The 13379-nt window shown below is 48.0% G+C and overlaps 1 protein-coding gene across 1 annotated transcript in view; it reads left to right on the forward strand.

Annotated features, from left to right (window-relative positions):
* The window catches only part of LOC129714255 (sodium channel protein type 4 subunit alpha-like), a 297253-nt gene extending 284873 nt beyond the window's left edge, over positions 1 to 12380 (forward strand). The window contains 1 exon segment of the mRNA XM_055663806.1: positions 9896 to 12380. Within this exon segment, the coding sequence (XP_055519781.1) occupies positions 9896 to 11124 (1229 nt within the window). The 3' untranslated portion in view covers positions 11125 to 12380.
* The last annotated feature ends 999 nt before the right edge of the window (positions 12381 to 13379 follow it).

Raw genomic sequence — 13379 nt, forward strand, 5'->3', positions numbered from 1 at the left:
TGTGTAGATTAATTGGCTTCTGTTAAAATAACCCTTAGTTTGTAGGGAATGGATGAGAAAGTGGGATATCATGGAACTAGATTGAACGGACGATGTTTGGCACAATTATTTTACATAGAGGGTGGTGGGAGCCTGGACACCTTGCCAGAGGTGGTGGTGGTGGAGCAGATACGATAGTGGTGTTCTCTTCCAGCTTTTAGACATGCACATGGAAGACATGCAGGGAATGGAGGGATCTCCAGATCAACAGGCTGAGGAGATACAGCACTCTGTGGCATCATGTTCCCACATAGACATTGTGGGATGAAGGGCCGATCCCTGTGCTGTACTGTTCCATGTTGAAAGGGGAAGGATCTGGATTCCAAAAGTCATCCTCGACATGCTCTCCAGAGCAAGCTGCCTGACCATCACATGAGTTACTCCAGCACCTTGTGTCCTTTCTGTACTGTTCTATGTTTTATATGTGGGATGGAACTGCTTCCTCTCCTCATTTCATCCCTGAATATTATTCATTGGTTCCTTTTTATAGACATAGAGTCATACAGTATGGAAACAGGCCCTTCAGCCCAACTTGCCCACACTGACCAACATCTCCCAGACTACTCTAGTCCCCACCTGCTTGCATTTGGCCCATCCTGACATCTAAACCTGTCCTATCCATGTGTCCTATTCAAATGTTTCTTAAACCATTTAATATAGTACCTGCTAATGTTGTAGATCAGTTCTTTATTATTATGTGTACCAACCCCAGTGATTCTTTGTTTGCCTAAGAGCAGTAAATTATTCCCTCTTGAATACATCCAGTGAATTGGCCACCACTGCCTTTTGCAGCAGAGAATTCCACAGATTCACAACTCTCTGGGTGAAAAGGTTTTTCCTCATCTCAGTCCTAAATGGCCTACCCCTTAGGGGTAGGCCAGCTAACTCACCGCTCCTCCCAGCTGCAGTCGGAGACCAACGTGCCCACATGACAGGGTGGCATAGCGGCGCAGCAGGTAGAACCGCAGTCTCACAGCGCCAGAGACCCTGGTTCCATCCTGACCTCGGGTGCTGCCTGTGTTTGGATTTTGTACCACCTCCCTATGACCGCAAAGGCTTCCACTGGGTGCTCCGGTTTCCTTCCTTGTCCCAAAGATGCGCGGGATTGTATGTTAATTGGTTAAAAGAGTGCTGGTTAAAAGAGGGCAGCATTGTGGTAGAGCTGCTGCCACACAGCACCAGAGACCCTTGTTCGATACAGGCCTCTGTGCGGAGCTTGCACGTTCTCCATGTCACTGCCTGTGCTCCGGTTTCCTCCCACATCCCAGAGACATGCAGGTGTGTAGATTAATTGGCTTCTGTTAAAATAACCCTTAGTTTGTAGGGAATGGATGAGAAAGTGGGATATCATGGAACTAGATTGAACGGACGATGTTTGGCACAATTATTTTACATAGAGGGTGGTGGGAGCCTGGAACACATTGCCAGAGGTGGTGGTGGAGGCAGATACGATAGTGGTGTTTAAGCAGCTTTTAGACATGCACATGGACATGCAGGGAATGGAGGGATCTGGATCAACAGGCTGAGGAGATAAGCTGATCTTGGCATCATGTTATGCATAGACATTGTGGGATGAAGGGCCGATCCCTGTGCTGTACTGTTCCATGTTGAAAGGGGAAGGATCTGGATGCCAAAACATCACCTATCCATGCTCTCCAGAGATGCTGCCTGACCCACTGAGTTACTCCAGCACCTTGTGTCCTTTCTGTACTGTTCTATGTTTTATATGTGGGATGAAACTGCTTCCTCTCCTCATTTCATCCCTGAATATTATTCATTGGTTCCTTTTTATAGACATAGAGTCATACAGTATGGAAACAGGCCCTTCAGCCCAACTTGCCCACACTGACCAACATGTCCCAGCTACTCTAGTCCCACCTGCTTGCATTTGGCCCATATCCATCTAAACGTGTCCTATCCATGTGTCTATTCAAATGTTTCTTAAACATTGTGATAGTACCTGCTAAATGTTGTAGATAGTTCTTTATTATTATGTGTACCAACGTACAGTGAAGTTCTTTGTCTGCATACAGATCAGTAAGATTATTGCCGTACATAAGTACAATCCCCGATTAAGTACAGAATGCATAGAAACAGCCCACTGAGTCCACATGCAAGAGTTGCCAAGTATTGGCACTATTTTTCTTCCTCCCACTCACACCTTCAAACAACCTACTGAACCAACTCAATGACCGCTCTAAACTACCAATTCCCCATCCCGTCATCCAAGTGCACATCATATAACGCAAGGCTGTCACCAAGACTGATCCCTGCACAATAACCCACATCCCAACTACCAGATGGTCGGACAAGTTAGTTATCCTCATTCCATCTCCTAACTCCCAACCTCATGTCCCAATTACTTCTTAATTTTGTATACATCCTCTTTAGACTTTAGAGATAATGCCGGGAAACAGGTCCTTCGGCTTACCGAGTCCGCGCCGACCAGCGATCACCCCGTACACCAACACTATTTTACACGCTAGGACAATTTACAATTTTACCGAAGCCTATTAGCCTACAAACCTGTACGTCTTTGGAGTGTGGGAGGAAACCGGAGCAGCTGGAGAAAACCCACGTGGTCACAGGGAGAACGTACAAAGTCCACACAGGCAGCACCCGCAGTCAGGATCGTACCCGGCAGCACCTGTAGTCAGGATTGAGCCCGGGTCTCTGGCGCTGTAAGGCAGCAACTCTACCACTGCGCCACTTTGGATCCTTTTGTGAAAACCAGCATCTGCAGACAGTTTGACTTGGTATATAGCCTTTAATTTCACAGAAAAGTTACAGGATCCATATCAGTTTGATTCAAGAACAACCCCATTCCCATTTTCCCCGTTCCTAATCCCCCCAATTCCTTTCCCATTTACCCTGCTCCCCTTCCTCTGCTCACATTACCCTCCCATTTCCCCATCTCCCATTCCCCCTGCTCCCATTCCCCCTTTTCCCAATCCCCCTGCTCCCATTCCCCCTGCTCCCATTCCCCCTGCTCCCATTCCCCCTGCTCCCATTCCCCTTGTTCCCAATCCCCCTGCTCCCATTCCCCTTGCTCCCATCCCCCTGTTCCCAATCCCCCTGCTCCCATTTCCGCATCTCCCATTCCCCCTGCTCCCAAACCCCCTGTTCCCAATCCCCCTGCTCCCATTCCCCCTGCTCCCATTCCCCCTGCTCCCATTCCCCCTGTTCCCAATCCCCTGCTCCCATTTCCCCTGCTCCCATTCCCCCGTCCCATTCCCCCTTCTCCCATTCCCCTTGCTCCCATTCCCCCTGCCTCCCATTCCCCCTTTCCCATTCCCCCGTTCCCATTCCCCCCATTCTCCCATTCCCCCCCCTGTTCCCATTCCCCCATGCTCCCATTTCCCCCTTCCCCCCCCTGCCCCCCCCTGCTCCCATTCCCCCCCTCCCATTCCCCCCCCTGCTCCCATTCCCCCTCCCCATTCCCCCGTTCCATTCCCCCTGCTCCCATGCTCCCATTCCCCTGCTCCCATTCCCCCTGCTCCCATTCCCCCTGTCCCAATCCCTCTGCTCCATTCCCCCTGCTTCCCATTCCCCCTGTTCCCATTCCCCCTGTGTTCCCATTCCCCCCTGCTCCCATTCCCCCCATCTCCCATTCCCCCTGTTCCCATTCCCCCTGCTCCTCCCATTCCCCCTGCTCCCATTCCCCCTGCTCCCATTCCCCTGTTCCCATTCCCCCTGTTCCCAATCCCCTTCCCATCCCCCCTGCCCCATTCCCCCTGTTCCCAATCCCTCTGCTCCCATTCCCCCTGCTCCCATTCCCCCTGCTCCCATTCCCCCTGTTCCCAATCCCCCTGCTCCCATCCCCCTGCTCCCATTCCCCCTGTTCCCAATCCCCCTGCTCCCATTCCCCCCTGCTCCCATCCCCCTGTTCTCATTCCCCCCTGTTCCCAACCCCCCTGCCCCCATTCCCCCTGTTCCCATTCCCCCTGTTCCTATTCCCCCTGCTCCCATTCCCCCTGCTCCTCCCTACTGCCCAGCAATTCCTTCCCTTTTCAATTCCATTCCAGTAGCCTTACTGCGCTGGTTCTGGAAGAAAAAAAGCCCCTCAGCCACTTGAAAATAAAACAAACACATAAAAACATAGCTGCAAATTTAAAATAAAGATTTTTTTAGCTGATCTGAGTACATGGCCAGAGTCTTGCGCTGGCTAAAACTCACGATAAGGCTGAATAATCTGTTTAAATTTGATCTGACCCTTTGATGACATGTAAAATTAAATTAAATCGACTCAACTACAAGGTCATAGGAACAGATCAAGCCATTCCGAACCACCTACCAGGCTTTGCGATTATCCCTGGTTCTTTGCTTCACATTGACTCCTGTGCTCCAGGTGTGTACAGATAATCCGTCAGATGCTCTTGGCTCTGTTTAATAAGGAAATCTTTGCTGGGCTGTAAACATTAGAATAAATGAGCATTGGTTCATAAATTTATAAGTTCCAGGAACAGAATTAGGCCATTCAGCCCATCATGTTTACGCCGCCATTCAATCATGGCTAAACTATCTTTCCCTCTCAACCCCATTCTCCTGCCTTCTCCCCATAACCCCTGACACCCAAGAATCTATCAATCTCCTCCATAAAACTACCCAACGACTTGGCCTCCACAGCCATCTGTGGAAATTAATTCCACAGATTCACCACCGTCTGACTAAATAAATTCCTCCTCATCCCAGTGAACTATACCGTGTAGGAAGGAACTGCAGATGCTGGTTTCTGACGAAAGGTCCAGACCCAAAACGTCACCCATCCTTTTTCTCCACAGGTACTGCCTGACCCACTGAGTTACTCCGGCACTTTGTGTTTATCTTCTGGTGCTCTATACAGTCCTGATGTAGGCAAATGGGATCAGTGTAGATGGGCAAAAAGGCCAGCATTGACACGATGGGCCGAAAGGCCTATTTCAGTACTCCATGACTATCCAGGAGCTAAGACACACATTGTGGACACAAGGAACTGTTGGAATCTTACGTAGAGCACAAAGTCCTGGAGTAACTCAGCGAGTCAGGCAGCATATCTGAAGGATGTAGATAGGCACATTTCGGGTCGGGTCTCTTCTTCGGACAAGTATTGTGGTTACATTGGTGCAAAGAGACAAATGTAACACAGTGTAGCAAAGGCGGGATTAGGGTGGCGCAGTGGTGCAGCTGGTAAAGCTGCAACCTCACAGCGCCAGAGACCCGGGTTCGATCCTGACCTCGGCTGCTGCCTATGTGGAGTTTGGACATTCTTTCTATGACTGTATGGATTCCATAAAGGTGCTCTGGTTTCAGGGTGTAGGGAGTGAATGAGAAAGTGGGATAACATGGAACTAGTGTCCATGGCGATCAATGGTCATCATGGACACATGCGGCTGAAGGTCCTCCTGTATCTCTAAACCAAACTAAGTGAGCTTCTCACCAGTGAAATTAATAAAAGGCTTGCATCTGTCAAACCCATTTTCACAATCTCGGGATGTCACCAAATGCCTTACAGCCACGTTCAGAGCAAGAAGATGGCACGGCACTGATGGCCTAGCGTGTAAAGCTGCTGTCTCACAGCTCTAGAGACCCAGGTTCAATCCTGAACTCGCACCTTCTCCTGAGGATGAATTTCTTTAGCCAAAGATGGTGAATCTATGGAATTCACTTCCTCAGACAACAGTGGGGGCCAAGTAATTTGGGTCTATTTCTGCAGACGTGCCAAATCTCCTCACTCCTCGGGAAGTAAAGTGATCCATCTCCACTTACCCTGAACTAATGGATTTTTCCAGGAATTCGGCACATTGCCAGCACTAGGACTGGAAGACATTTTGTCGGCGATCCCTGCTTTGAAACTTTGCATTATTTTGGAGTCATAAAGTCATATGGCCCAACTTGTCCACATCGATCAACTTTCCCCATCTACACTAGCTCCCCTTTGCCTGTGTTTGGCCTATATCCCACCAAACATTTCCTGTCCATGTTCCTGTCCAAATGTTTTTTAAACATTGTGATAGTACCTGCCTCCTACCTCCTCTGGCAGCTTCTTCCATAAACCCACCATCCTTTGTGTAAAAATGTTACCCCTCAGGTTCCTATTAAATCTTTCCTCCTTCACTTTAAACCTATGTCCTCTAGTTCTTGATTCCCTTACTCTGGGTAAAAGACTGTGCATTTGCCCTATCTATTCCTCTCATGGTCTTGTACACCTCTATAAGATCACCCCTCATTCTCCAGTGCTCCTAGCCTGCTCAACCTCACCCTATAGCTCAGGCCCTTGAGTCCTGGCGACAACTTTGTAAATCATCTCTACACCCTTTCCATCTTAACAACATCTTTCCTATAACAGGGTGACCATAACTGAACGTAATCTTGCCATGGAGAAAAATAATAGGTGATGTTTCGGGTTGGGACCCGTCTACATTTTGGCCTCGACTGTTTGGCTAATCCCCAGCATCTGCATTTCTTTGTTTCAACATTTTGGCAGTGTAAAGAAAGGTCCAGACCTAAAAAGTGAACCCACACTATTTCTCCAGAGATGCTGCCTGACCCGATTATTCCCACATTATGTGTCTATTTCGGTATAAACCAGCATCTGCAGTTCTTTGTTTCTACATTTTGGCAGTCTGAAGATGGGACCCAATCTGAAATGTCACCCATCCTATTTCTCCAGAGATGCTACATGTCCCGCTGAGTTACTCCAACATTTTGTATCTATCTTTCGTATAACGCAGCATCTGCAGTTCTTTGTTTATATCATTTTGCCATGCCGTACAAATGGAACTTGTTCTTGTTCCACAAAATAGGCCGCTTAAACTAGTAAACCTCAAGGCGATGTTAGGGTCTGGAGATCTGAAGAAGGGTCTCGTCCCGAAATGTCACCCATTCCTTCTATCCAGAGATGCTGTCTGTCCCGTTGAGTTACTCCAGCGTTTTGTGTTTAACATCGAAGGGATATTGTATTTTATTTTGTGTCAGGAGCTCCCGCAATGAGATGACAGCACCTGTACCAATATTGGCATCAGACCACAGAGAGTGGAAAAAGTAGTCTCATAGAAAGCATCCATGCAACTAATTGCACCTTTATCTTTTCACACACAAATTAACTTGAACAAATTAACACATCAAACCTGTCTTTTATATCTGGTAAATAAAAAGGCTTCACCCCTCTGTGTTGTATGTTAGAGAGCACCTGAAAATTATTATGCTTTGCATCAGTAGAATTAATAAATAAACAACATAAAACTTCAAACGTAACTTTGTTACAAGTGGCAGAACAACTAACACATAAAAGTGATTGGAGTAAATTGGGATTCTGGCCACAAATCCAGCTGTGCCAAGGAGATCAGGGTCCCAGCACATTGTGGCACTGCGGGTAGAGCTGCTGCCTCACAGAGCCAGTGACCCCAGGTTCGATCCTGACCTCAGGTGCTGCTTGTGTGCGGTATGTTCTCCCTGTGACTGCGTGGGTTTTCTCCAGGTGCTCCGGTTTCCTCCCACTTCACAAAGACGTGTGGGTTTGTAGGTTAATCGGCCTCTGTAAATTGTCCCTAGTGTGTAGGGAGTAGATGAGAAAGTGGGATAAGGTAGAACTAGAGTGAACTGGTGACCGTTGGTCAGCGTGGACTCGATGGGCTGAAGGGCCTGTCTCAATGCTGTGTCTCTTAACTAAAAAAATTCTAGTTGCTTTGGAATATATCACTCTACAACAGGAGAGTGAAAATGCTGTTTAGTTTTGAACTCAAGTCCTCCTGCAGTCAAGGCCAGCACACTACTTTCCGAAGGGCATGTTGCACATGAGCTTTCAATGACGTACATACAAGGATACCAAGGTTTTTTTTTTAATGGAAATGTGTAGTTACATGGATAGAAAAGGTTTAGAGAGAGACACAAGGAACTGCAGATGCTGGAATCTTGCACAGAACACAAAGTGCTGGAGTAACTCTGCAGGTCAGTCAGTATCTGTGGAGGACATGGATAGGTATCATTTTGGGTCGGGACCCTTCTCCATGGCATGGGAACGTCTTCAAAACATACTTTGAGGAAATTTTGCTGTGGAGCAGTACAATGGAGATACAGGGAACTGTAGATGCTGGAATCTTGCAGAGAACACAAAGTGCTGGAGTAACTTAGCGGGTCAGGCAATATCTCTGGAGGACGTGCATTGGCCCCTGTAAATTGCCCCTAGTGTGTAGGGAGTGGATGAGAAAGTGGGATAAAACTGAACTAGTGTGGAAGGGTGATTGATGGTTGGCATGGACACCGTGGGCCAAATGGCCTGTTTCCATGCTGTATCTTTCAGCCAATCAATCAGCAGATGGCCGTTATAGACACAGTGGGCTTGAGTTGACGTTGTTCATTGTTTGTTTGATGACACATGTTAGTTATTGGGGACGCAAAGGACTATTTGTAGGAATTAGTTGTAGCTTTAAACGAAACTAAAGAAGCCATAATAAAATGGTAATACAATTAACCGTTGATGCTGGTTTCACAAAAAAAAGACATTGGAGTGCTGGAGTAACTCAGCGGCTCAGGCAGCATCTCTGGAGACATTACAGGTTGGGGCCTTCTCCCTATAAGGACAATGTAGACAATGGAACAGTAGAATATAGACACTAGGAACCGCAAATGCTGGAATCCTCTGAGTGCATGAAGTGCTGGAGGAACTCTATGGTTCAATGGTTCATTATTGCATGTGTCAAAGTACAGTGAAACTCTTTTGTTGTTGCATACTGTTTATTAAGATCATTGCCATACATAATTGCAATTCCCGAATAAGTAAGAATATGCAGAAACAGCCCACTGTGTCCATATGCTAGAGTCGTCAGGTTTTTAGTTTATAGATACAGTGCGGAAACAGGCCCTTCTGCCCACCAAGTCCACATTGACCAACCAGCAATCACTCTATACGCTATCCGACACACTCAGGACAATTTGCGATTTTTATCTAAGCCAAACAACCTACAAACCTGTATGGCTTTGAAATGTGGGAGGAAACCGGATATCCCAGGGAAAACCCTTGCGGTCACGGGGAGAACGTACAAACTCCCTACAGACAGGACCTGTACTCAGGATCAAACCTGGGTCTCTGGCGCTGTAAGGCAGCAGCTCTACCGCTGCACCACTGTACCGCCACTGTGTTCTTTATTATCACATGTACCAAGATACAGTGAATTTGTTTTTGCATACAGTTCAGTAAGATAATTGCCAAACATAAGTGCAATCAACAATTAAATACAGAATGTACAGAAAGAGCCCACTGGGTCTGTATGCAAGATGCACCAGATTTTCCACCATTTTAACCCAGCGGGTCAGGCAGCACATGTAGAAGATGGACACAAAGTTCTGGAGTAAAACTCAGTGCGTCAGGCAGCAACTCTGGAGAAAAGGAATAGGTGATGTTTCGGGTCAATGCCCTTGTTCAGACTGAGGTTCAGGGGGCAGGGTAAAGGGAGTTATGAAAATGTACAAAGAAACAAAAGAATGAAAGGTATGCAAAAGATACAAACAAATCAAAGCCAGCAACGATGATCAAGGAAAGGTAGAGTCCACAATGGTCCATTGTTGGCTGTGGAGATGGTGATGAGTGAAACTGTGAAATTAAGCAGGATAGCAATGGAACTAGTACAATAACTAGCGTGGGGGTGGGACAGAGAGAGAGGGGTACATATGCGTTACTTGAAGTTAGATGAATCAATATTCATACCGCTGGGAAGAGGTGGATTGACAACGTTTCGGGTCGACACCCTTCCTCAGACTCATATGTTTTGCCTTATTGCTGTCTAGCCCGTTGAGTTACTCCAGCATTTTGTATCTATCTTCGGTGTAAACCCGCATCTACAGTTCCTTCCTACACATATTCTGCTTTATCCCTCCGCAGGTCTCGTATTGTCGGACCTCATCGAGAAATACTTTGTGTCTCCCACACTGTTCCGAGTCATCCGGCTGGCACGGATCGGGCGGATTCTGCGGCTCATCCGGGGGGCCAAGGGGATCCGGACCTTGCTGTTTGCCCTAATGATGTCCATGCCGGCCCTGTTCAACATCGGCCTCCTCTTGTTCCTAGTCATGTTCATCTACGCCATCTTCGGCATGGCCAACTTCGCCTATGTGAAGAAGGAGGACGGCATAGACGACATGTTCAACTTCGAGACCTTCGGCAACAGCATGATCTGCCTCTTCCAGATCACCACGTCGGCGGGCTGGGACGGCCTGCTCAGCCCCATCCTCAACACCGAGAGCCCGGACTGCGACCCAAAGAAGGAGAACCAGGGCACCAACATCAAGGGGGACTGCGGCAACCAGTCGGTGGGCATTGTCTTCTTCGTCAGCTACATCATCATCTCCTTCCTCATCGTGGTCAACATGTACATCGCCATCATCCTGGAGAACTTCAGCGTGGCCACCGAGGAGAGCTCGGAGCCGCTCAGCGAGGACGACTTTGAGATGTTCTACGAGGTGTGGGAGAAGTTTGACTCGGAGGCCACGCAGTTCATCGAGTACTCGGCCCTGCCGGACTTTGCTGACGCCCTGAAGGAGCCGCTGCGTGTGGCCAAACCCAACAAACTCAAGCTGATCGCCATGGACCTCCCCATGGTGAGCGGCGACAGGATCCACTGCCTGGACATCCTCTTCGCCTTCACCAAGAGGGTGCTGGGTGAGTCGGGCGAGATGGACGCCCTCAAGCTGCAGATGGAGGATAAGTTCATGGCGGCCAACCCTTCCAAGATCTCCTACGAGCCCATCACCACCACCCTGAGGAGAAAGCAGGAGGAGGTATCCGCCCTGGTCATCCAGAGGGCCTACAGGAGGCACCTTCTCCGCCGCTCCATGAGGCAGGCTTCCTTCCTGTACCGCCACAGAGCCAGCGACGTCAATATCATCGTGGAGGAGGCGCCCGAGAAGGAAGGGCTGATCGCCGCCATGATCAAGGAGCACTACAGCCCCGAGCTGGAGAGGTCAGAGACAATGTCCTCCTCCTCCTCTCCGCCATCTTATAACAGTGTCACCCGAGCCCTTGGTGACAACGTTGTGGTCAAGGTGACTGACCCTCTCATGCCCCATGATTTTGTGAGTGGGCCCGACAAAGACAGGGAGTCGTTGGTGTAAAAAACACACACACACATACACACACAAATCTTGCTTTATTAACGTCTTTGTTTACACCAAAGGAATGTGGTGGTCGTGGAAGATAAGGAGAAAGAGAAAAAAAAAAATGAGGCTTAAAAAAAAAACATTCAAAGAATGTTCCGACAGAGTGGACTAGCTGATCTTGGCTTTGCATTCGAGCTGTATGTTGGCAAGAAAGCAGCCACACAGGGCTGTGGCCGTGGTAGCCGTAACGTGTAGGCTGCGATCAGGAAAAATCAAACGCGAGGGTGAGGACCGCGAGCATTTATTTGAGATATAATATAACTTGTGTGTCTCCTACTGGATATGTATGGCCTTGCATTAACGATTATCCACAACCTCTGTAGCAAATGTAAAACACTGATTGCATATGTTATGGGTCTTTCATAAATTTATTATTATATTTGATATTTTTCTATCCGAGCATATAAATTGTCTGTTTTTGCACCGCGGCTGTCCCTGCCCCAAACCCCGGCACCAGGTCAAAGCCGACCTGCTGAATGGTGGCCGGGACAGAAGGAGGAGGAGGTTCGCTCGGGCTGACAGCACAAACCCAATGCCTGCCTCTCAATCCTCCCCAAAGCGGGAGCAGGCATCCGAAGGGGAAGGCCAGGGAGCGGCGCCCTCCCGCCCTTCCACGGCCGAAGACGGTGGTCGCTCACGGCGAGGAGAAGGGCAGGAAAGGACAGGACAGGACTGGGCAGGAGCTGGTTTGAGAAAAGCACATGTTAACCCAGGAGGTAAAAACAAAAGAGACTCCAAACAGGCCCGGTCTCTCTCCTCGCCAAAACTGGGTGTGGGACAACTCTAAAGAAAAAGATTAAAAAAAACCTACAAAAACAAAAGACACTTGGAAAACTTTGGACTCCAGTTGCTGAGATTGCACAGTTTTTATGCAACCTGATTTTATTTTTAAGTTATTCCCATGTTCCTTTTTTCCCCCCTCCTCTCTTTGTTGGGAATGTCAGTGACTTCAGCGTGTCTGACGTGTTCACCTCTGCTGCCTTCAAGGACTTTAACGTGGATTGTTTCACTTGCAACACCAACGCCTGGCTGGGAACACCGAGGTCTCCGCTTCCACGATCCATCTTCATCAACTCAAGGGACGGGGCCCTTTCAGATGTTTCGCAATCTTTTCCGTTTTATTTATTTCGCGTTACATACATCGAGATAGGAGTGCTTCTATCGCGAGATAATGAAAGAGTGCTGCTTTAAATTAAAACAAAACAAACCTGCATTGTCTTTCTTTGGCCTGATCAGATACATCCGAGGACGTTGTGGGAAACTAGAGAGGAAATTGCGGGAGCCCTGTTTGAAACTTACGAATCGTCCTTAAATACAGGAAAGGTGCCGGAAGACTGGAGGGTGGCAAATGTTGTGCCTCTTTTCAAGAAGGGCTGCAGGGAAAATGCTGGGAACTATAGGCCGATGAGCTTAACATCTGTAGTTGGAAAGTTACTAGAGAGTAATCTGAGGGCTAGGTTATACAGGCATTTGGATGGGCAAGGACTGATTAGGGATAGCGTCTCACTAATTTGATTGAGTTTTTTGAAGACGTGACCAAAAAGGTAAATTAAGGCAGAGCTGTACATGTTGTGTACATGGATTTCAGTAAGGCATTCAACAAGGTTCCACATGGAAGGCTGCTCTGAAAGGTTAGATCGCATGGGATCCAAGGAGAGATAGCTGAATGGATAACAAATTGGCTTCATGGAAGGAAGCAGAGTGTGATGGTGGAAGGTTGCTTGTCGTACTGGAGGCCTGTGACTAGTGGTGTGCCACAGGGTTCGGTGCTGGGCCAGTTACTGTTTGTCATCTACATTCATGATTTGGATGAGAACATACAGGGCAAGATTAGCGAGTTAGCAGATGATACAAAAGTGGGTGGTTTTGCAGATAGTGAAGATGGTTGTGAAAAATTGCAGCAGGTTCTTGATCGATTGGCCAGGTGGGCTGAGGAATGGTTGATGGAATTTAATACAGAGAAATGTGAAGTGTTGCATTTTTGGATATCTAACAAGGGCAGGACCTACACAGTGAATGGTAGGGGTCTGGGGAGTGTTGTAGAGCAGAGGGATCTAGGAGTGCAGGTGCATGGTTCCTTGAAGTTCGAGTCGCAGGTAGATAAGGTAGTCAAAAAGACTTGCCGTATCTCTGAACTAAACTAAATCAGATAGGCCAATCTGTTACGGTTTGATACTGTAGGAGCAAAGTAGAAAGGCCAGGCAGTGTTG

Source organism: Leucoraja erinacea, chromosome 2 (genome assembly GCF_028641065.1).
Source record: "Leucoraja erinacea ecotype New England chromosome 2, Leri_hhj_1, whole genome shotgun sequence".
Taxonomy (NCBI): Eukaryota; Metazoa; Chordata; class Chondrichthyes; order Rajiformes; family Rajidae; genus Leucoraja; species Leucoraja erinaceus.